General features: G+C 45.1%; 2 protein-coding genes across 6 annotated transcripts in view; both read right to left on the reverse strand.

The window, feature by feature from the left end:
- The window catches only part of MROH1 (maestro heat like repeat family member 1), a 73,654-nt gene extending 54,904 nt beyond the window's left edge, over positions 1-18,750 (reverse strand). For 4 of the 5 annotated variants that reach the window (XM_078875678.1, XM_078875675.1, XM_078875674.1 and 1 more), the window contains exons 1-12: positions 18,566-18,750; positions 12,225-12,370; positions 10,298-10,429; positions 8,966-9,128; positions 8,266-8,364; positions 6,625-6,776; positions 4,544-4,684; positions 3,492-3,584; positions 2,628-2,706; positions 1,695-1,808; positions 1,071-1,144; positions 60-200 (exon numbers count right to left, since the gene is read on the reverse strand). In XM_078875678.1, the coding sequence (XP_078731804.1) occupies positions 60-200; positions 1,071-1,144; positions 1,695-1,808; positions 2,628-2,706; positions 3,492-3,584; positions 4,544-4,684; positions 6,625-6,776; positions 8,266-8,364; positions 8,966-9,128; positions 10,298-10,429; positions 12,225-12,370; positions 18,566-18,587 (1,356 nt within the window). In that variant the 5' untranslated portion in view covers positions 18,588-18,750. The remainder of the gene's footprint in view (positions 1-59; positions 201-1,070; positions 1,145-1,694; positions 1,809-2,627; positions 2,707-3,491; positions 3,585-4,543; positions 4,685-6,624; positions 6,777-8,265; positions 8,365-8,965; positions 9,129-10,297; positions 10,430-12,224; positions 12,371-18,565) is intronic. The other variant, XM_078875677.1, reaches the window with a different exon arrangement.
- Positions 18,751-23,384: 4,634 nt separating this feature from the next.
- Positions 23,385-24,668, reverse strand: part of SAMHD1 (SAM and HD domain containing deoxynucleoside triphosphate triphosphohydrolase 1) — a 28,354-nt gene continuing 27,070 nt past the window's right edge. Inside the window, exon 16 of the mRNA XM_078875680.1 lies at positions 23,385-24,614. Within this exon, the coding sequence (XP_078731806.1) occupies positions 24,474-24,614 (141 nt within the window). The 3' untranslated portion in view covers positions 23,385-24,473. The remainder of the gene's footprint in view (positions 24,615-24,668) is intronic.

The raw sequence follows: 24,668 nt of genomic DNA on the forward strand, positions 1-24,668 counted from the left end.
AAGGAATGAATGGACATGCCCATGGACTAGACACTGCGGTCAAGACACAGCGCTCGCACCCTGAGCACCCTCACCGGTGCCGTTTCCCCCGTGTTCGCACACTGTTTGATGATAAACTCCACCATCTGGTCGCCGCCCTCCAGCTCCAGGTATCCTCTGTGCGCCATCGTGATCACTACCTGTGCCAGGGCCCTCTTCACCTGCACGAACATTCAAGCGGCTTGCTGGCACCAAGCAGCGGGGCATCGCAATACAGCACTTCGACATTTTCCCATTACACATGTTAGCCCTGTGACTAAATCACCCAGAATGTACGAGGAGTAGATCATCGATAATTTTTCGGCGGCTTCAGGGGGAAGGGGGCGCCGGATTTTCAGAAACGCCAGATAATCACATCATTATTAAAAATAGCTTAATTCTGCACATTCTTGCTGTGTGTATGTTTTTTGAGCTTCAAATGTTTACTCGATGAAATTGGCATGAATATACAAATAGACAACCGAACCTCGAAGACTCTGCATGGGGTGAAGTACGTACTACGCTCTTGTTTCAACAACATGATGTGTTTGACGATCGCCGTTTTAGTTGGAAGCCGGATAATCGCGTGCCTGATAATCTATGATCGACTGGATATAGGTATTCTTTATTTAACCAGGAGATTAAATAAACCGATTGAGCAGCCTCAAATATTGTTGTCCAATTGTTAAGATCCCGTTTGTATTGTTTCTCAATTGCTCCATGAGGTGTGTACATTGTTGTTTGCTCCATCAGCCGAAATGTAAACACAAAAATATCATAACTGAAATTAACGCATTCTCGTACGCTTATTGCGAGTGCAAGCAGCAATTAATTTTTACATCGAGATTCTATGGTGCGACACGTACATTTATAGACAAAAAATAGAGTAACAATTTTAACAGTCCAATTCTAGTATTGTGCCAAGCATTGAAGACCATGCCGGTTCATTGACCACGACAAACCAAAATAACACGGGGGGGGGGGGGGGGGCAGGGGGGTGCGTTTACACAGCTTTAAACATAAAATAACCAGTGTCTGCCTTGTGCACTTACCTTATTGCTCTGCTCGAGCAAGAGGAGTTTGAGTCCAGAGAGAATGACAGGCTTTTTGTCCTCGATCTGAGGGGCTGAGCGAGACAAAGAGGCAACCTCTGACCGCTTGTAGACATGTTTGCCTCTGCACGGTAAAAATGAGGCTCGGGAAATCTCAGCCCTTGCTTGGTGGGAGCAGAGATAATATACTGGCACTCACAAATGTATTGCTACAGAAGGATACTGCATCTGAGCTGGACCCAAAGAGTGACCAACGTAAGGAGTAATAAAAAGGTTGCATGCAGAAGTGGGCCTGATGATGCAGGTAGTGATGAGGAGGAAACTGGCACTATTTGGACATATATGTTGGATGGACAACAACAACAAAAAATTGTTGTTTGGAAAATAGAAGGAACAGCAAAGTGGAAAACCTAACAGCGAATGGCTTTACGACGACATAAGAGATTGAGGCCAGAAAGATGTGGCACTACTTGAGCATGTAGACACAAGGCAGAGGAAAGTGGAAACAAATGGCGAAATGTGCAGTGGACACCCACAGGCTATCTCCCCCCATGCATTGTGATGATGATGATGATTGGGGGGCAGGAACTACACGGAAGAGCTGCCCGGGCTGATGCTCTTTACCCGCAGAGTTGATGAGGTGCTTGAGGATGATGAGCGTTCCGATGCGGTTGCGCTCGTTGTTTTGCTCCAGCTTCTGAAGCAGGTACGCCAGTAGGCGGTCGGGGATAACCCTGCCTGTTGGGACGCAGACGTCACCGCCACAACAAAAGCACAAGAATAAAGATGAAGGGGACCCGAGTACGCATGGTTGGTGATCATTATTATTATGGATAGCAGGCTGCGTCCAACCGTTCTTGTCACTCAAATTAGATGTTGCCGTGTGTCTCTGTCTGCTGGCCGAGTCACCCTTGAATAAGAGCTGGATAGCTCGATGGGTAACTTAATCGGATAATAAACTCCCGATTCTGATTCTGAGAATATTTATTAATATTGGAGGAATCCGATGAGCTATAAAGCTTTTTTTCACAGATGTCCAGGAGGGGCAGGTCAGAACATTACAACATGTGCAGCACTTATGTCAATCCAAAAAACATACCTGTCAATCCACACGGTTTACGCATAATTTTGTTTAGGGGAATTGATTTCAGGCGTACAAAGCCGTTTTAATACAAGCAAAACAAAATGTTGGCTATTTGTTTGTGTTTATCCCTTGTGATGGCACTTACTAGGATTAATGTTGAGATTTATAAGGGCACGGGGTGACCAATAGGTCTGAATTGTTAAACTGAATTGGTCTGTAATAAGGTAGGCACTGATAAGGGATTGACACGTATGAAAAAAACACACGGGTCGTTGACCATACTTCAGCACGCCGGTTAAATTTTACAAATTTGGACAAAGACGCCGGCTGCAGACACGACTCACTCTTTATCAAAATAACATTAAGCAACCTCCGATGTCTCCCACTAAGCAGGGCGGCGCAGATTTTACGGCTGATACACCCGCCGGAATCTCAAGACACAGCAGTAGAAACAGCGGCGTGCACTCGCTTACTTATGACAGTGAAGCAGCGAAGAATCTCATTGTGATTTTTCATCGCCAGGTTGTTTGAGAAATCCACCGGGATGCACACCTATGACAGCGGCAACAGCAACAGCCCACAATGTTCAACAAACTCCCCACTGACCAACCACAAGCAGTTCAAAGCAGAAACATAATGCGGGCCACAATGTGAACCGCTTGGGGGGGGGGGGAAGGTATCTGTCGGAGTAACACCCAGCGAGAATAAATGCCAGAGCTTGAATACCTCTGGCAACTGTTGAGGGTGGACCGGAAACAAATATTTACATTAAGAGAAGCAAGACGGCATGTTTAGGGTGCTTTTGAAAAACTTTACGTAATGTTCAAGTTTCAAAATACCGACCTGCCTACAGAAGACGTTTGAATCAGGGTGTATTCCTCTGTTATAAGGTATGGATTGGAACAATGGACTTGCACAAAGAAAATGGAACAAGTTGCTGAAAAGCGAGGAGAGGTGCGCGATTGGTGTGGTGGCGAGCGCAGGGATAGGATTGCCTGGCAGCGTCTTGTGGGGACCACCACGCCAAGAGGGGTTTGCGCCTCAAGATAATAATGACAGGAAGAAAACCACATGTATTAGGCAAAGATCCCCCACTATGTTAGCGAGCACCTATGATGATGATGACGATCAATGTGAATCAGAGAGGGATCTTCTTCTTCTTTCGTATGGCCATGATAGCAAAAGTTAGTATAGATGTCACAGTTGAATGTTAAGGTCCTTCGACCAAACCGTGGCGGCAGTAGACGCCGTACGGATTGCAGCAATAGCGCCAGGGTGCGCATGGCTGGCGCACTCATCGGTGATGCGTTTGAGAGGAATGCTGTTGTGCTTCATACCTGATGGTGGAGGGTGTTAAGCAGTACGTCCACTTGGGGTTCAGGAACACGGCTGCCCACATTCGCCGACGCGTCCAGCACTTGGCACAGACCCTGTTGTCAAAAAGGCATTTGAAATGTATTCTTCTACGCGCAAAAACACACCGGTGGTGTTGGAGACGCTTGATGGAAATGGGCTTTTTACACAGATTTCCAATCTTTCTACGATTAACTAATAGTACCTGGTATCGAACCGGATGTTACAAATTCTTTCCTATGAATTACATCAGCAAATATGGAGCTAATGCTAAAACAGAGTTGTAAGAAGATGAGAAGACTTATGGATATACTCCGCTTCCAGATGTTTAAACATAAAAAAAATAACTTGTAAGTAACATTTATAATTTTAAATAAAATCCCCAATGTAATGCTAATTGGGCTTTCGGTGTTACATCAGGAGACAATACATTCGGATCCCACACAGAACAGGAAAACATTTCCATCTCAGAGAATGGACCCCAGGAAGCGGATATCACAGAACCATCTCTGAAATTCCTTCAAGTGAGCTCTGGTCCACACAGTTGAGGGGGGATCACTTTCCCACCCACCTCTGCCAAATAAGAGTACAGTACCACTTGCCACATTACAGTGAAAAATCTGTATTGTTAATTCGCAGGACTGTAACTTAGCAAAATTACGTGCAGACTCAAATTTGAATGCGATTATTAGTTTTTTGGTGCACTCATTGTTGTACACATTGAGATAATAAAATAAGACTCCACTTGAGATTCCACTTAAATCATGGGCGGCTACCCGGATTTTAACCCGGTGGTGTCACCTCAGCGCTATGGGCTCTGTGGCCCCCGGTCCAACTCTGACAATCGCTCATTTCAATTCACACGATCCCCCACGACAGCACAATGAGTCCCGATATAATCGGACCTGAAGCAGGACCCAAGATACAGACCCCGCACCTCCGATTATCCCGGTTGGCTACGTACGTTGCGAAAGAAGTTCAACATGCATACGTACATAAGTGACCCGTTCAGGCCGTGCCCGCTCTACCGCCTTACCTGTGTGATGTAGAAAGGCTCCGAGTGCTTTTTGTACAGCATCATAAAACCGGTCAGCAGGCGCGGAAGCTGCTCATCCAGCTTCTCCCAGGTGAGTAGGTGCGCCATGTGGCCCAGTGCCTCCACTATCATCAGGCGAAGCTGCGGGAGAAAATCCAGAGCGTCTGATGTCTTGGCGGCGGTAGCATTACAGCAAGTCCTCGAAATGCCAGGATTCATCAGGGGTGGAGTGGGGTCACCGCCCCCCCCCCACCCCACTGCATCCACCATCTTAATGAAACCACGTTATTTCCATGCATACAATTAAGGCCGTCTGTAGCTCGTAATGTTAGCCGTATAGTTGTTTTTTCATTATAAATATATTATGGAAAACAACCGGATAAGAAAAATATGTTTTGCACAATCAAACGCTCGAGTTGTTACTGTACAGCAGTAAACCGGTTGCTACATGGCTGTGAACATGAATAAAGAAGCAGCTGACAAGTCAGCTTTGCATCACGCGCTGTTCAGCCTTGGAAGTGCGATTTTCTATTCTTTCCTTTTTTGTTCAAATTTTAGAAGTCCTCCAAAAAAAATTCTCGTTTTACGCAGAACACGATATAGCTGCCCCCGTTATTTCCAGGACACGATATGTAGCTGCCCACGTGATTTCCAGGACACGATATAGCTGCCCCCGTTATTTCCAGGACACGATATGTAGCTGCCCACGTGATTTCCAGGACACGATATAGCTGCCCCCGTTATTTCCAGGACACGATATGTAGCTGCCCCCGTTATTTCCAGGACACGATATAGCTGCCCCCGTTATTTCCAGGACACGATATGTAGCTGCCCACGTGATTTCCAGGACACGATATAGCTGCCCCCGTTATTTCCAGGACACGATATGTAGCTGCCCACGTTATTTCCAGGACACGATAGAGCTGCCCACGTGATTTCCAGGTATTTCCAGAGACCCATTGATTAAAAAAGTGAACGCTATGAATCCCCAACAGTGTTTCACTCATTTAGTCTGACCTGGAAAATCTGCGAGGCACAAAACAACAAACGTGGCCTCGGCTGAATACAAATGTGGCTGTACTTCTATGCCCAAAACATTAAACAAAACCACTGCAATAAAATTGTCATTTACAACAATGCGTGGGGATATAAAATGAGCACTTTGGAGAGTTCAACCAGTGCACGAGACAGCTGGGGTGACTGCTCAATTTCCAACGGATTGACCAACGTGTTTGACTGTCAGCAGTGCCATTTCATCTTGAGAAATTGACGTCCCAAATCATAACATGATCCTAAATCTTAACCGAATACCAACATGAACCTCAACCTCCATTCTAACCCTACCCTAAACTCTATCTCCACCCCAACCATTTAAAAGATAGACAACTCTTGCGCGTCGGTATTTCTCATGGAATCAGGCAGCCGAATGATCTGGCCGTGGAATTTATGTCTCCGCTGACGGGGCGAACGGGGAAGATCGTCGCTCATGTTTCCCACGGAGGCTGTCTCACATCATAGAACATCTAATCTTGTGACGTAAAACTATAACTGCAGAGGGTTTGGCCACATGGGTCATGGAATGTTCATTTAGATTTAACTAAAGTTGCGATGGAAACTTCCGTCAGTCGAGTGTGTATTTTTCAATGAACATTAAGCGTGGCAATGACTAGGACTGCCCAACACAGACCAAGGCATGCATAACTGTGAATTAATTTCTAGACTACGCGATAATGCATTAATGTTATGAGTGACAGAACTGCACTCATAAAGACCAAGCATTGTCATTGGCTATATATGTATATAAAACACGTACTGAATTCACAGAAATTTGTTTGACCTAATAATACTGAGAGGGTGAAGGGTGTGGGGAGAGTGGGGGGGGGATTACACGCTCTTCACAACAATATTTAACAACTGAGAGTGGACTAAACCTTTGACTGCTTTCGTCGACGACACCGAATGAATGACCAAATTGAATCCACAGACTAATTTCCCCGCAGGCTGTCGTCGCCTCGACTGAGACCAACAACTAAAATTCAAATGTTGACTCAAGAACAGTGCGCAAGAGAGCCGAGCCCAACCTTGGCCTCCTTGCTCTGCAGCCAGACGTTGAAGAGGACGTCGTAGGCAGAGTAGATTTCATTTTGGAAGGCCTCCTTCCGAACCGTGGGGTCAGGGGCCTTGTCCAGATTCGCCACGTACTCCAAGATGCTCTCGCTGAAATGGCTCAGCGCTGCACGGAGAAGGCCCACAGTGAACGTCAAGATGCATTCCTCCATAAAGATGGGCAGCGCAGTGGGAACGAAACTAAAAATAAACTATTTTTAAACTATGAAGAAAAAATAATAATAGGTATTACCCTTTGCGGCAATTTATTTTTAAATGTATTACGTGCAGTTTTAATTCACTCTCAGAGCGACGAGAATAATTCAGAGGCATGGGAAACCACAATTATACATGACAGCCAGAATTGGTACCAACAATTGCCCAAGCTTAGTTGTTAGATGTTGGGGTATTTGGCCAACTCCATCAATGAGTGTTTATACGTGCATGAGGAAACCGGAGTACACGGAGAAAATCCACGTGCGCGGAGAGGGTAACGCCCAATCCCCGTACAGATAGAAAATAATCCCTTTGCTGTACTGCCAAACCCTGGCAATCCAAGAGATGGTCACCTCGACTGCCACTGGTAGGGAGTTTCAGGAATCTGTGATTCATCAACCCTCAACTACAAAGCACTCGATTACAAGTGCGTGCCACTGGCACATACGTGTGATATTATGTTCTCATAATGCACAAGTAAATGATTGGAACACGCAAGGTATAGCATGTCAGTCATTCTCAATCCAATGCTGGAGGAAATCACATCACCATACAGTTGTGGCCATGTGTGTTGCTTGACCATGATTTAACCATGCTGGTCAGTGCGGGTGGCTGAAGGTGGGGTGGGGGCAGGACCAGTAGAGAAATCAGTCGCAGCTGATGTTAGCCACGGCAAGGAATCAAATTCAGGTCGTCGGCTTCAGAGTACGGAGCGGGAAGCACTCAACGGCGGCATAAATTAACAACTAAAAAGTATAGGAACATTTTAATTTGTATTTATGCATAAAGAAATAAGGGACTGTGTTGTCAATGATGCACAGGAACATGGAAACAAAGAACTAACCACTTTCATCATAAGCACTACCCCATTTCGAAAATAATTACATTTCCAAAAGTGGCTTTTCATATTATTACCCCACACAGAGTAGCCACTCGACCACGAGAAGGAAACCCCCAGAGCATCGACTCCCCTGCACACAGGTTTCCGCTATGTGCACGGATTAACCACGAGAGTAGAACACGACTTGGTAGGTCTTCGCCATTTGGGCCATACGGCTCTCCGACGTGTTTTCAGGTCATACCGCGAGTTGTTCAGCAAGATGTCTGATGTTTCGCACCAAGCGCTGGGGAGAGACCCTTCTTCAGCAAGAAGCTCACCCGCACACGGAGCGAAACGTGGAGCAAAGAAGTCAGACACCGTGCCAAGCGACACGCTGCACGACCCGAAAACACTTGGCAGGCCTACGGGGCTAGAAACTTTACCCCAAGGAAAGTCTCCAACCGCAGTGAAATTGCACAACTGATGAAGCGACGCTCGTGCTGGTCAATAGCAGAAGTGGCAAAAACAAAAAAGGGGAAAAAGAAACCAAAGTCAAGTGGTGGTGACAAGCTGTCAGTACCATATGTGAAGACCCATCTCATGTTGTCCTGTTTTGTCACTCCAAGCATGGGCAGCATGATGCCCATTGTTGCGGTCAGGAAGGGCACCATCCCGTACACTGGCAGGGCAGCACAGCGAGAGCCGACGCACAAAGTAGGGCAACTGTAAATCAAACTCTTCTGTAAAAATGTTTTTCCAAGGAGCTCTTGGGCGAGGTGGCTGCGTGGCTCAGATGGATCCAGCGCTGAGCCGGCATTGCTGAAATTCCGGGTATGAATCGGGGTTCCAACCATCGGTGATTAACCTGGGCTCTCAAGTGTAGCAAGTTGATGGTCTCAGCCTGATCACATGCGAATTAACAAATGCTCACGATGTCAAATTTGGTCTTTCACTACATTTAACTAATTCCAGTTCTGAGACCTAAATATATTAGTTTGATTGGCATATACGACAAACGATCTTTGCAGGGAAAATAAAATATGTGTCGCTCATCAGCGGTTAATGCAGTCTATTCAAGTTAGTTCAGAAGTAGTTCTAAAGGATCATCTTCTGGGACTATTCTTTGACACAAATTGATGCAATTCAAGCTGCACAATTCTAAACGGAAAACATCTCATGACGTGACACCATCAGCTTATTTCACATGTAGATTGCAAACAAATTAAGACGTGTAAAAAACACAGTGCAATAACTAATGCAGCAGGTCAATGAAGTGTTACCATTGGCAGTGGCCAAATTAGCCAGCGTCTTCATCGTAAAGAAGTGCGGTATCGTTCCCGGCTGAAACTTCTGCAGCAGCTCCTCCATGACCACACGGACGAAGCCACTACCAATGGCCACGAGCACGTTGCTGGCCGCCTGCTGCCACTCGGGGAACACCTCCTGCGATGCGCCACACGCACACGGGTTCCAAACCACTTCACGCAGTGCAATGGAAAAGCATGTTGTAGCTTTTTTTCGATTTAAAGCTTTCGTGACTGCAGGGATTCATCTTCTTGGTTCTTTCGGTAAAGTGACGTAGAATTGAAATAATAAAATAAAAATAAATAAAACATAATAAAATAACATAAAATAATAATAATATTAAGTAAAATAATATAATAATACTATTAACTAAAACATAATATATTTATTTTATTATGTTTTATTTTTTTATTTTTTTATTTCAATTCTACGTGACTTTACCGAAAGAACCAAGAAGATGTTGTAGCTTGCTGACCTGACCATGCTGGACAGCTGTGAATAAGAGCTTAATAGCTCGTCGGATTCCTCCGGGTCTAAATCAAAATTCTGATTCTGCATCCCATTCTATCAGTGGCCTTTGAAAACTGTGCAGAGTTATTGTGCGGGTGATTTAATTGTATTATTATTACATGTTTATTGATAGATTGTAGTTATTTCTGCAGGAAGGGCCCAATAAAGCTCTTTGTCATGCGCATCCTGCGACAGAACAGATGATACACAGTACAGACCTCGGTTACATTCAGGGTTACGTCGGTCGTAATACAAACAAAAAGTATATTACAAAGGGATGTGGTCCAAAATATAAAAATACATAATTTTCAGCAAAAAAATAACTGAAGGAATTTTTTTTTTGAAAAAAGTGGTTATACAGCTTCTTGCACAATATAACTCACCAAAGCAAATGTTCAAGGATTAAAAGAGTGTCATATTTTATATTTGAGAAGGCAATAAATGTAGCGATCAACTCCACAAAAAGGAGTATGACTCAATTCAGGGCAACAAAGTTGAACAGTGTGTTTAAAAAAAACTACTACCTGATTAAGGTAGGTGGCTTTCTTATTTCCAAAAGTGGAAAAACTTAATTACTATAACCTGATTTTACATGATTTTTTTGTATCAAATAGAGCCCCGTTATGTGTCCACGTATAAAAAATATTCTTTAGTCTATCGCCGCCCTATTGACGTTCCAAACTAATACTAACCAGCAACATTTGTTGACGCGAGCAAGTAAACAAACACTGGACTGGTTTTGACCTTCTGGCTGTCATCAGCATAGTTACACAAAAGCCGGTGGGCTGAGCGGGCACCTTGGAGCGAGTCATCTCCTCGGAGGTGAGCGCCACAATACTGCGCGCCAGCGGCTCCGACAGCTGGTGCAGCGTGTCCTTGATGATGAGCTCCATGCTGAGCAGGATTACCACGCGGTGGCCCTGGGGGAGCTACCCGGGCGACAAAGACAAAGATCCCCAGTATAGCCTTTAACAGACTGTTGGGGCAAGTGCTGTTAGCAAACAATGATGAAGGACGGCATGGCACACAAGAGGGTGGGTGGCCAGCACCACACCTGGCTGCCTTTGTCTCCCTAGTGGCAATGTTTACACACCACAGCAGGTACTCATTTGAGACTGAGTCAACCAAGGGGAGGCCCAGGACCAGTTCGGATAATCGTCACTGGTGTTGGCCGTGAGAGTGAATCGAACTCGGTCATCGGGTTCGCAGCGCAGCACGATAACCGCTATAATACCACTCCCCAGGCCACAGACACAGCAACACGCACACACAAAGATCCCCCTCTAGCCTTTACAGACTGTTTGGGCAAGTGCTGTTCACGAACACCTATTAAGGCCGGCGCACGAACGGTTGGTGGCCAACAACTGTGCCCTGCCACCTTTGTCTGCCTGACACCAATTATTACAGGGCTGAGTTGACCTAGGGGAGGCCCAGGACTGGTTCAGACATTCGTCACTAATTTTATCTAAAAGCAGGAACCTAACTCTGAAGTCGTGATCGCAGCGTGGCACGCAAACCAATCCCAAAATACTCATCGCAAAACTGCAGCACACACCATCTCGGCTGTGCCCATACACACTGTGAACATGCTCATTTCATCAGGAAATCACAGTTGTCTCAGCGGTGGCAGCGAGCGGCTCGCAATCGAAAGACTGCGCGCGTTCAAATCTCTGGCTGGGGGGGAGCCGACTCGGCCCATCATCCCGCAATGGTCAATAAAACCCGTGCCGCTCTGCGTTTAAGTCAACAGCGGTCGTCCCGTGGATAAACTCGACCATACCATAGGAACGCAGAATTTCAATCAATGGCTCAGAGCTGTAAACAGGAAATGACTGAACACTAATTTATTTAAAATTGCATTATAAGGTTGCACTCATTACACACAAAGTGTTTGCCACAAATGAACCACAATACGTTGATGATGTATTTGATTGTCAACCAACACTGGGTAAAACAACATGGGCATTTTCTTTCTCTTCTAGCATGTGCACCAACAGGTCCAACAGTTCCATATTCACTCTCTTTTAGCCCCCCCCCTTCCAATACGTTCCTTTCATTGACCACCACATTCAGATAAGCCCCTCCCTCCCTCCTCCCCCCTTAACTTGTATTTAAGAACTTGTATCTTGGAATCTCTGCCTCACTTGATACAGCAAATCTGGCTGTGACGGTACCAGCTGATGACGGAGACTTGTGTTGCCTCCGAAACGTCGTGATTTATTATTTTATTTTTATTATTACTTTTAGTAATTTTTTATTTAATTTATTACCTACGTGACTTTACCGAAAAAACCTAAGAGTATGAATCCTTGCAGTCACGAAAGCTTCAAATCTAGAGTTGATGATGTCGTCAAAGAACATCAACCATCACGCGAGCTCTGGTCATCCTCGTAGCGGCTTTTGGCTAGTGATCGAACAAGGACGGTCACTGCACCACGCACCTTCAGGTGTGCTTCGGTGGCCATCTGCAACGCTCATCCTTCCGACATTACGAAGCCAATGGATCTACGCACTTTTAAATCTAGATTGAAAACCAATTTCTTGAAAACTGCTTTTTGTGTTTAGTTATCCTCCCCCGCACCTCCGATTAGCACGGTTGGCGTCGTACGGATTCACAAAACAATTTCAACCTACATACGAGCACCAAAGCATCAATGCTCATTTCATCAGGAAATCACTTTGATTTGCACTTCTGAATTAAGGTAGCCCCCCTCCCTCCATCACCTTGCTGTGCTTGGTGAGGTAGGAGTGGCAGCACTCGAGCACGGGTTCTGGATGGCGGCATCCAAGCTCGTTGAGGGAGCGAGCGATCCTCTCCCGCACCGCCTCGTCCTTGTCGAACGCCGCGTCCGCCAGCGCAAGAGCCACCACTGCACAACGCAAACGGAACATCGATGGTCACGTGTCGCCACCGTAGCCGCCACCAGAACACAAACTCGGCTGGAACAGCGGCGCCCATTGTTTCACTGTGCTTCTATGCCAGAGGTCGCAAACGGGTTTTGATCCCTTACCTGTACCCGTACCCGGCCGCACCAGGGTCGCAAACGGCTACCCGTACCCGGCCGGGTACGGGTAGCCGGGTATCGGGTAGAGTACGGGTATCGGGTACCCGGTTGCGACCTCTGTTCTATGCTCCCCGTTCGTATTCTCCCTGTATGCACCCCCACCCACAGTGATCAGCGGTGATGCTAATAAGGTCCAACACCCCCCCCCCACCCCTTAGCCCCCTGTGATCCAGCACTTTGGGAGGTAAAAATTGGCTGCAAGGAGGGCAGGAGATCAAAAATATATTAAAAGTAATCATAAAATAAGTTGTAAAGAACATTCATTTCTCGAAACAGAAAGATTCTTGTTTTACTGTGAACTCGGCAGAGCAAATATATTTCTTCAATATATTTGTGTGCAGATTTGTGAGTGTCATCACCTATTTGTGTGCCGGGTTTTTACTGCAACTCTGGTTTCCTCATTCTTGCTATAAGCAGCCCGATGCAAGACCCGCCAGAAAAAAATGCACTTCCTCGAGACTTAGTGAGGTTTTCATGGCTAAACGGTATTATTATTAGACCACCATCAAACTACAAAAACCACCATCCACCACTACCATCACACACCACAAGCTAAGCACACTCCATAAGCAAACACCACTCACCACATACAATCATCCATCACAAAATACACTCACCCCATACCGAAGATTCCTGGTGTAAAAGTGTTTGTGAGTTTATGCTGATTGCTTTACTTCTTTCTTTGTTTGTATGAAATTTCTCATTCACTTATGCAAATGTGACTCATCCCCAGCCTCTCAAGTTTGATGTATCACCTGGTTAAACAAAGTCAACTTGAACGTGACCCACCACACCGAATCCCACAATAGAAACTCTGGAGCCTTAACCCACGATCACACCACGCAAGATGACACCATTACCCAAACAACATCCACTATCACTCGCCGCAACATCAAACAATGCATGCCGTCGTCCAACAGAATCACCTACAACACACACACACCACGACTCATCACCCGCCGCTGCGCATGACACGTTTTTCAAAGCCTCATAAACATTGCCCCCTCTCGATATATTGCAGTGAAAAGCTGCCGTGACTCCTGCAGCAATCATTCACCTGGGGACTTGCTGAAACGCGTTCACCCTCGGTTCTCACGTGGAAACTAACAGCCACCGCCACCCCCGGGGGGATGATGTATACGCGCCTGTGTACGAGTGCATTTGTTTGATCCTGCTCCAACAACTGAGAAAACCTCAGAACATTTCAGACTCAAGATTGTAATCCTTCGCCATGACTGAACAAGAAATCGTCAGTATCATTGGTGCTCACAGAGAGTGAGTTTTTGATACGAGAGGCTTAATGTTTGAAGCTGTCATTGGCAAGGAGTGCATTTTTTATCCCAGATCAACATTTGTTATAGTTATAACACAGGGGACATGTAGTAAGAACCGTATATTTGGCAGAGCAAACAATAACACAAGCAATCGCATGTGTACATTACGAGAAAACCCCAAAAGAACAAAATATAGTGCAGGGAGGACAACCATAATTTGCAAACAAAACAGAGAGAAACGTGTAGAAAACAGTCGGCGTGTTGTGCATCATGCAAAAACCATCAGGAGTTCCTGAAGCAGAAGATGACAACAATGCACCTCTCTTTGGTAAATGCTCACGTGTGTTTTTGCATCGTGCACAGGTGTTGAGTGTGCTTGTGCATGTTTGTGTCGGTTTAACGCATTGGCTTTCGTGACCAATAGTAGCCCTAAGAGGGTTTCTTTGGGTTGGACAGTGAGTTACAATGTGTGTATGTGTAAAATATAGAGCAAATTGATAAGGGGCCGTCCATAAATGACGTCACGCGATTTTGGATGATTTTCTACCCCCCCCCCCCATCGTCACACAGCGTCACAAAAAGTCAGACCCACCCCCCTCAAATATGACGTCACTAAGCTCTGACCCCCCACCCCGCCCCAAAAAAAAACATGCTTCAAATCGCTTTAAACTATTGTCATTGTAGTGCGTATTTAATGTGCCGCTGCACTCTGATGTTGTAGGAGAAAACATTTATTAAAAAGTCTATTTAATTAAGTAGAACGTGTTGTCTATATTTATTTAAAGTTGCGCTTTTTTATGTGACGTCATATTTCTCAACCCCCCCTCTAGTCACAAATGTCTGACCCCCCCCCCAGGTGCGTGACGTCATTTATGGGCGGCCCCGAAGTCACAAACACTATGCACTGAATTGGAGATGATAACCAGACCAGTTCACTGCACGGCATTGTAAAGAGGAATGTTGGCAAAGAATACATTTCAAGCACATGACATTTCAAATGTAAACACTGCAATTTCGTCATGTATTAAGTGTGCACTTACTACGCATTGGTTCTTTCGGTAAAGTCACGTAGGTATGAAATGAAATAAATCACGAAGTTTCGATTGCAACACAAGCAATCATAATCTGGTGAGAAACCACAGCATGAAAATTTTGTTTGCTGAAGTGGAAAAACATGTTTTGCTGTCGTTTCCCACCTGATGATGATTGCTGGTGTTGCAATCGAAACGTCGTGATTTATTTTATTTTATACCTACGTGACTTTACCGAAAGAAGCAAAGAGTATGGATTCCTGCAGTGACGAAAGCTTCAAATCTAGATTGTGCACTTACTGTACTACACAGCTGCGCTCAGGTATAACTGAAGTACAGAATCGTTATTTTAACGAGATGAGAGCCCATTGAGACAAAGGTCTTTTTTTTCGCAAGGGAGACCGGACGTGCAAAGTACGATTTTAAATATCAGTGATGACAAACAAAGCCAAACAACTTAAACGGCAGAATTGGTGAAAAAAAAAATATCTAAGAAAAATAAATGTGAACGTGAAAAACCAATGTACGCTACACGTTCAAGAAAATTCGCAGAAAAACCCAATTCAGCTTCACAAATGACACATCACAGTTCTGCTGAAAAGGTAAACGCTCCGACATAACACCAGCCACCAAGAGCCATCGTCCACGTGGTGAAGCGGTAGAGGATGCGACCGCAGTCAGAAGGTTGCAATTTCAAATCCGAGTTGAGAGGTTGGCTCGGCCCATCATCACTTCGGCAGACAAAATGAGTACCACTTGTGGGGACAACAAAACTGACCACAATACCTGCGGTCGGAATGCAAACAAAACCACAACTCTGATCATGTATGTACTTGTCCTTGAAATTGATTGGTCCACACCCGAGACAGCTTTTCTTAGAGCCTCGTCTCACGTGGTGTTGGACCAGATGACGCCAAAAGGTGTTGGACCAGATGACGCCAAAAGGCGTCATCAGGTCCAACACCATGTGAGACTAGGCTCGAAGAAAAGCTGTCTTGGGTGAGGACCAATCAATTTCAAGGACATTGCATACATTATCAGAGTTGTATTTTTTTGCATTCCGACCGCAGGTATTGTGGTAAATGCAAACATGACTCCTTGGAAAAAAAAAAGTGTCAGTTTTGTTGCCAGATAAAAGGGTAAAAAACTAATTATCATATTTTGCTACTGGCAAAGGAGGTTCCAATGATGAAGCAAAGAGTTGGTTTTTTTCCATATGGATAGACTTAACCCGGTCAAAAGAATGTGTAAATTCTACAATTGACTCAGAGCTGTAAACGGGAGATGAGCACCACTTCGATGCTCGTTTGAGCAGAACATCGGATTGATTTTTTTAACAAACTTTACTCGACTACCTAAAAGTTCACTGAAAAACACATTCCTGCGGAGGGAGCTGGTAGGAACGTTGGATTGCTCGGTCAATGGCCAGGGTCAACGGCGGCGTGGTGTATTCCGCAAATATGGCCGACTGTGAGGGCGGGCAACAAGCCGGCGTGAGTAGGTTAAACGTTGAGTTTTATAAGGGCACCACGGGATGACCAGCCCCTCCCCACCCAGCCCCACCACTCCCACCCCCCACCCAGCCCCACCCTCCCCTCTCCACCCTCCCCTCTCCACCCAGCCCCACTCCTCCCATTTTTGGATGCACGACGGATGGACACAATAATCCCCTGTGGGCTGGTGTAACCAGGAGGTTCCTACCAGTAAAAGTGTTCTTACAGTTCATTCTGAGCAATGCATGGGTGGGGGACCATCCGGGTTAGAGATTAGCTGCACTTGAGGGAAAAAAACCGTAGACTAAAGGTCAAATAGGGTTATTCCACTCTCATTTGGCTTCAGTGCGGCCGCCGTTTCAATTATTATCCACTCCTAATTAAAACTCAGTGACCCATTATTTAAGAATAAAGAAAAACACACTGGCAGAACTATACAGTGTTGGCGAGTTATGGCGCTATCAGCGGCTTTGACATCTTGATCTTGAATCAGATGTTATACGTCTTCAACTTATTCTATGTAAACAACACATGTTTGTACAGCCGAATTTACTCATGTATTACACTCCCCATGGCTTTGTTTAACTTATAGCCCAAAAGTTAGTTTACCGGGATAAACACGCATCGTTATTTACATTTTATTGTTGATGTACATCAAAATTACATTGTTGGATGCCTACATAATTAGATCATAAAAACCAACGTACATTCGTCAAAATGTCAAGGTTTTTTTCTTTCTAAAACGGATTAAAAGCACAGGCGTCTGACAACTTTAACGCACAACGACGATGCTGAGTTCGAAGAGCAATTAAAACTTCTGTTCGAGGTCTCCCTGTGAAAATAAACAATTACTATGTTTAAAACGCATTTTTCAGAAGCAGTTTTGTGTGTTCAGCCTGTTGTCCTTCTCCCGCACCTCCTATTAGCACGATTGACTGCGTACGGTGCGAAAGAAGTTTCGCACAAATACAAATAACATTTTGAGTTATTTCAACGAGTGTTTGAGCAACCCTAGCTATATAAAAAGTCTGGGCGGCTGGTGGCTAGGAGATGTTAACTACCTCGCCTGGTGTACAGGAGGTCGTGGGTTCCATCCCGACGCCTGCTGCTGTGTATTTGGAGTTTGCGTGTCTCTCTCTCTCTCCCCGTGGTCCCGTGGGTTTTTCTCCGGGTCCTTTACATTTAGAATGAACATGATCTTAGAGAGTATTTGGCTGCGATACATTTCCAGGTGATATTAGGGGCCGTCCATAAATGACGTCACGCGATTTTGGACGATTTTTGACCCCCCCCCCTCGTCACACGGCGTCACAAAAAGTCAGACCCCCCCCCCCCTCAAATATGACGTCACAAAGCTCTGCCCCCCCCCCCCTAAAAAAAATAAACCATGCTTCAAATCGCTTTAAACTATTGTCATTGTAGTGCGTATTTAATGTGGCGCTGCACTCTGATGTTGTAGGAGTGTTTTTATAACAATTAGTGCTGTTAGAACAATTCCATATTTATTTAAAATTGCGCATTTTGATGTGACGTCACATTTCTCCCCGCCCCCCCCCCTAGGTGCGTGACGTCATTTATGGCCGGCCCCAAAAGCCAACTTCGTTGAGCTATCATTTGTAGCCGGGTCGCTTCTGGAAAAGAGATATTTACAGCTCAGTGGACTTTAGTTGGTAAAATAAAACTAAATATCTCAGTGAAGAGATAGCGCTGTTGCGCTATGAGGAGTATGAGCCTGGACAACGGAGTTCCGAGTCCCGGCAAACATCAGTGGCATCTGATAAGCGAACTGGTCCGGTACTCAACTTCACCAACCCGCACCGACCCGGATTGGTGAAGTATGACGAAATACCCCCCCCCCCCCCCGCCTGCCCCTCACAACCGGCACGGCGTGGGGAGCCTTTCAGCCAAGCCAATCTCTCTCTCTGCTCTCTGCTGTACTCTGAAGGTACGTTGCCCGAAACGTCAGTCTGCTGAATAACACAAGAGACGTGTGTGTGACACGTCCCGCTTCACGGCGACAAACGTTCACCGCCGGAGTCTGACCGGGCAGTCCGTGGACACTGCAGAGCGCACGAGAGGAGACCGTGAGCACCCCGTGGGGCCTAGCTCCCTCTCCCCGGCAAAACGTCGCGCCCTTCCCGACTGCGATCTAGCCGAGGGTCGGTGAGTGCGACAACAAACGAGGCCAGGCGATGGGTTTACCTTCGACTTGCGAAGGCGACATTGCGAGAGGGTCTTCGGTCGAACGGGGTCGGCAGCGATGTAGTCAAATGTCACCTCGCGGCATCGTTGTTGTTGTTGTTGTTTCTGCTCTAAAGAATATCGGAGTCAAGAGTTGTGAGTTCGGTGCTGCGTTAAAGCGATGCCGTCATATGATGGCACACGTGAGCGGTGGCCACGGCCTCTGTGTGAAGTGAGACAGAGGCGTGTGTTTTCACTGCCAGTCACTCAGACAGAGGCGTGTTTTTTCACTGCCGGGAGTTACTCAGACAGAGGCGTGTTTTCCCTGCCACTCGTTACTCAGACAGAGGCGTGTTTTCCCTGCCAGTCGTTACTCAGACAGAGGCGTGTGTTTTCACTGCCAGTCGTCACTCAGACAGAGGCGTGTGTTTTCACTGCCAAGTCGTCACTCAGACAGAGGCGTGTGTTTTCACTGCCGGGAGTCACCGAGACGCAGGGGCCGAAAGACCTATGGGGCCGTCCATAAATGACGTCACGCACCTGGGGGGGAGGGGGGTCAGACATTTGTGACGATGTGTGACGAGGGGGGGGGGGTGTTTGAGAAATGTGACGTCACATCAAAATGCGCAACTTTAAATACATATAGACAACACGTTCCACTTAATGAAATAGACTTTTTAATGTTTTCTCCTACAACATCCGAGTGCAGCGCCACATTAACTACGCACTACAATGACAATAGTTTAAAGCGATTTGAAGCATGTTTTATTTTGGGGGGGGGGGCAGAGCTTTGTGGCGTCATATTTGAGGGGGGGGGGGTCTGACTTATTGGGACGCGGGGGGAGGGGGGTCAAAAATCGTCCAAAATCGCGTGACGTCATTTATGGACGGCCCCTATGGGGCCATTGTAGCTACGTGTAAACCCTACAGGTACTGCTGGAAGGTTACTAGGTTAGCAATGAACGCACCAGTTGGCTTATGCACTTTTAAATCTAAGTTGAAACCTCATTTGTTTCCAACTGCTTTGTGTGTTTAGCTTCTTGTCCATCCTCCGCATTGCACGGTTGGCTACGTACGGTGCGAAAGAAGTTCAACGTACACACGGCGCGGCCGTGCGCAACGCTGATTGGCCAGCGGCAGCAGCCTCACAGCACCTCCAACCAGCCGCATTGAATCCCACGTGGCGCGTTCGGTTCTAAGTTACGGTAAAGGTGCAGCCCTGCAATTCACCGGCCAGGTGGTGTTGGTCAGAAATGCCATGGGCTCTGTGGTATAGCGTTTTGATGAGATAATTCTTTTGAGATGGGTGGTGGTGGGAATCCGGTTTCAAGTAGGAATCTGTGTGGGTGGCTTTCCTGTAGAAAGCCACCCACACAGATTCCGACTAGAAAACGCTATACCACAGAGCCCATGGCATTTCTGACCAACACCACCTGGCCGGTGAATTAAGACATGTACATCGGGCCCTCAGGATGAATGGATACTCTGACCGCACTATCCGCCAAGCTGTTTCTCCCACCACACAGAAACAGCCACATGAAACTCCGACCAAAACTATCACGTTGCCATACATAGCAGGCGTGACCAAAAAGATCTCCAAAATGCTAAACAAACATAAGATCCAAGTCCGATTCAGTACAGTGCATAAAATCCGTGATTTGATTCCATCTGTGAAGGATGTCGTCCCTGACTTACAGTATCCTGGAGTCTACAAATTGAGTTGCATTTGTGGTGATTGCTACATTGGAGAAACGAAACGTCATGTTTCTGATCGTGTCCGCGAGCACAAGTCAGATCTGAAACACGGCAGAACTGATTCTTCGGCCGTTGCCGATCATTGCTACAACTCGGTGGGCTCTCATGAAATTGTCTTTTCCGAGATCAAGGTTCTCTGCAAACCTCCTGGCTACCATCAAAGGTTTGTACACGAAGCCATACAAATATACAAACACAGACATAATTTCAACCGTGATGACGGTTACAAACTGAGTAATCATTGGAAAGATGTGATTAACCATGCAAAAAAGATTTAACTACACTTATTTGCCAATCTTATTTGACAGACAACTATTACAGGTTTACCATGTTTAGTAGTTGTCTCCCTGTCACAGGTCGATTCACAAACCGTGCCTCTCCATAACAAAGGCTCACCCTCTTAAGCCTCACCTTACCATATTAATAAAAAGTATGCGGCCCTTGCCCCACCACCTTCTCCAACCATTATATTAACGGAGTGGTAGCTCCTGCAATCTCTAATTTACTTGATACAGCTGTCGTGGCTGTGACGGTTCCACTTGAAGACGGAAGCTTGTGTTGCCTCCGAAACGTCGTGATTTTTATTTTATTTTTATTAATTTTAATGTTTTACCTACGTGACTTTACCGAAAAAACCTAAGAATATGAATACGAGATCACATTTCACAATTAAGGATCGTCACAATATGCGTGTCCCATAACGTCATTTGTACATATTTATGGTACAGTATCGTTGTCGCACTTCTAATGCACAAAGATTGCCTAAAAGTTTTTCAATGTCAGCTCACTAAAGTCTGTCCATTCTTATCATTGCAATATATAACGCTTATGAGCCATACCATTGGTGCACTATAATTTAATATTGAACCAGATCATGACGTAACAGCCGCTGTTCCATCAAGTATGCCAAACATGTTTTTGCAAAGTATTATAACGAAAAATGGTAATTCATTTACAACTATGCACACATTGAAACTCACGATTTCAAATATTGCATATTTATTTTATTTATTTTGACACGAAACAAAGCACTGAAAAAAAGGGCAATCACACAGTGTTCGTTCCCAAATCCACGTGTCACTTCTAGGGTCTGCGAGAGCCGAAATAATAATTCATAAACACAGACAATGTCTTAGAAAAATCAAGACTTTATTCAATCAAAACAACATTTAAGTTAGGACAACGCTTACAATTATAACTCAAGATACAACCTCAACTAAAAGAGCACCACCAATGTTAAAACATTTTTTTTTTTAAAGATCAACACAAAAAACGTTAACGAATGATTACATCCTTAAGAAGAGACGCTTCAACTGAAATTACAGGATACGGATTGTTTTCACGTTATCTATTGGTAGGTATACACTTCGAAGGGGGAAAACATTTATTTCCCACTTGTATTTCCCATCTGTTATAGAAGCATTTTTAGAGAACAACGAATTTCCATGGAAGCAAATCACTTTTTTTTGCACAGAATAAAGGCACTTGGTTAAGAAGAAGTAAAGGATGCAATAGCACGTAACACAGTGACGTTTGAAGCTTATGCAACTGGGCAAAATTACACAAACACCCGTAAGACATCTGCCTAAATTAAACACACTCAAAAAATAACAGCGTGTTAACTAGCGAACCCATCACACCAAAGAACAATCTTGGAAATTATAAAAAAATTATATTCTGATTACAAAATAAATAATACCCACTTTCCATATTCTCTACTCACAACGACTGAATTACTGTGTTATGTATTACTTAATTTCGTGTTGAACAGGGACAATTTCTTACATTCAGCGACCAGTACCGAACTGGTTCAAGCAAGCGTAACTGCGAATGGGACGTAGAACCCTTGAAACCAGTGGAGTTTTCTTGTTTTCAACCAATACAACACTACCAAGATGCACTCAAAGTCGAGCAGATGGAGGCATGTGTAAAAAATATTTTCATTTTTTACGTGGAGACACAAAAATGGAGAGGTGTTGTGTTATTACCCCTCTCCGCAATGGCGCTTAACAATGATTCTGTTATAGATACGAAGACATCATCATACTTGGGTTATGTAAAACCCATTGGGACGATGCTTACAGTGGACTTTATACAGACGCCAAGCGCAACAACGTCCAACATTCAGTAGGTTTTATTCACATCTGTGTTGTAAATATAACTGCAAGCTCACATTACAAAGCTTCTCAGTAATCATGGAAACTTTGGGCCAATGTTGACATGTTTACTGAGCTCTCACAATATGAAATGGTTAGCCCGAAGAACAGGAACAGCACGATAAGCAGTGTAGATTTTAAATTGGTAACTTCCATAGCCCTGAAATCTCCCATTATTGATGCTAGCAAGTGGATAAAACACCAGAGCCACATGCTGAAAGGTAGGTCCCCCCTAAGCACCCCATTTCCTCGAGAATGCAAATGACCTGGATACGAATGGCACACGTACAATGCCCAAACACGAGTTATCACACGGTGGAAATTAAAGCGTGAAAAACATCTCAAACGGACGCCCACTTAATGTAGGAGCATCGTGTTAAGTGGAGTGAAGACAATCCAAACATCTTAAAACATGTGGTACTTAAAAATGCTGAAGTAAGTAGCGTGATGTAAACAAAGCCCAACATAAATGTTGCTGCATTAATTGAAATGCACCGCTGACCGAAGCTTTACGTATTTTTTTGTTCACACATTTAAAGCAGTAAAAAAATAATTTTGCATAAAAGCAAAGGTTTGCCGTACACATCCACCACATTACAATGTAAAACTATTTAGACTCTTAAAAAAGCAATGGGACTGCCCTTCACCAAGCCGAATTGAGATAATTGTGAATCATGGTCAAAAAACCCTCATGACTATTATTCTGTTGTATTATTATAAGATGGCAATTCTTCTTGGTTCTTTCGGTAAAGTCACGTAGAATGTAAATAATAAAATAATAAAAATAAAACATAATAAAATAATTCTCACGACGTTTCGGCCACAACGCAAGCAGCCGTCCTCAGGTGACTCTGTCTTCTCGACAGACCTGTTCTTCACCTGAGGACGGCTGCTTGCGTTGTGGCCGAAACGTCGTGAGAATTATTTTATAATGTTTTATTTTTATTATTTTATTATTTCCATTCTACGTGACTTTACCGAAAAAACCAAGAAGATGAATCCCTGCAGTCACGAAAGCTTGAAATCGAAATTTAAGATGGCAATTGTTCTGATATTGCAAGCTGCCCCAATTGGTGGTGTACAACAAAACCTCCCCCCCCCCCCATCCAAATTAAAACACCCAACATAAACCCGACGTCGCAGGATCGTGTGAAATTACGAGAACTGCGTGGCGGGAGGGGCTTCATCCAGCAGTGGATTGATGACGACTCAAGCGTCGTGATGTGAAGAGCGCAGAGTGTGGCCGAAACGACTCGGGACGGTTCAATGAAACGTTGACAATTCAACTCGGCAATCCAATTTCTCACGAGGTGGACGGCAGCGGCGGCTCTCGCGGCTGCACGAGTGACACGAATCCCATCTTTTAATCCGACGCACCAAAGTCCACACACGCGCAATTCCGTGCATGTATCATGAGGTCAAGAATCGACATTGATAAAAGAATCAACGCATTGTTTCCACCCCCCCCCCCCCCCAAGTGCATAGCGTTAAACACAACAGACACACGGGAGATACGCAAAGTTTTACCCGTAATAATCTCAACCTACCTGTATCCCAGTATGAACACGATCAGCACTGAAACCCACTTCAGTGGTATCATCGTGCATGCAACCCTATCACTAAGTAGAAACACACAACAACTCTGCATGCCATTAGGCTTGCACGGTCTAAACTTGCAAGCGAGATTCACTTAATAAAAGGCCACGTTTAACTATTGTTACAAAGCGGAAAAAAGCTGCAAGAGCTGCCCCGATGTGTTTTCAGGTTGCGTCGCGTGTTGTCCGGCACGAAGAGCAGCGAAATTGTCAGGTATCGTGCCGAACAACAACACGCGGTACAACTCGCAAGCACAGCGGAGAGATGTACAGCATAACCTGGGAACATCTGCGTAGCAAGCAGTAAGGCAACAAGAGTGCTTCAGAAAAGAAGGAAAAGGTTTTAAAAATGCAGTTAAATGTCGACCACAATTTCAAAACCGTACGTAAAATTAAATGGGTGCTTTTTTTAACACGGGCATATCATTTGGTGTTCTCTTTCAAAAAAAGTTTCCTTTGGCATTCCTTGGGTGCTTGTCGCACTTTCTCGTCGGAGTTGGCGTCAGCGTTCCGCTTCCAGCTCTCTTTGAATGGAGTCAGCCCTGGGGCCACCACTTCTCCATCCTGTAACAACATCAACTCAGTTGCACGATTCGTACGTAGTTTGATGTCCCCCCC

This window comes from Lampetra fluviatilis, chromosome 42, assembly GCF_964198595.1.
Source record: "Lampetra fluviatilis chromosome 42, kcLamFluv1.1, whole genome shotgun sequence".
NCBI classification, from domain to species: domain Eukaryota; kingdom Metazoa; phylum Chordata; class Hyperoartia; order Petromyzontiformes; family Petromyzontidae; genus Lampetra; species Lampetra fluviatilis.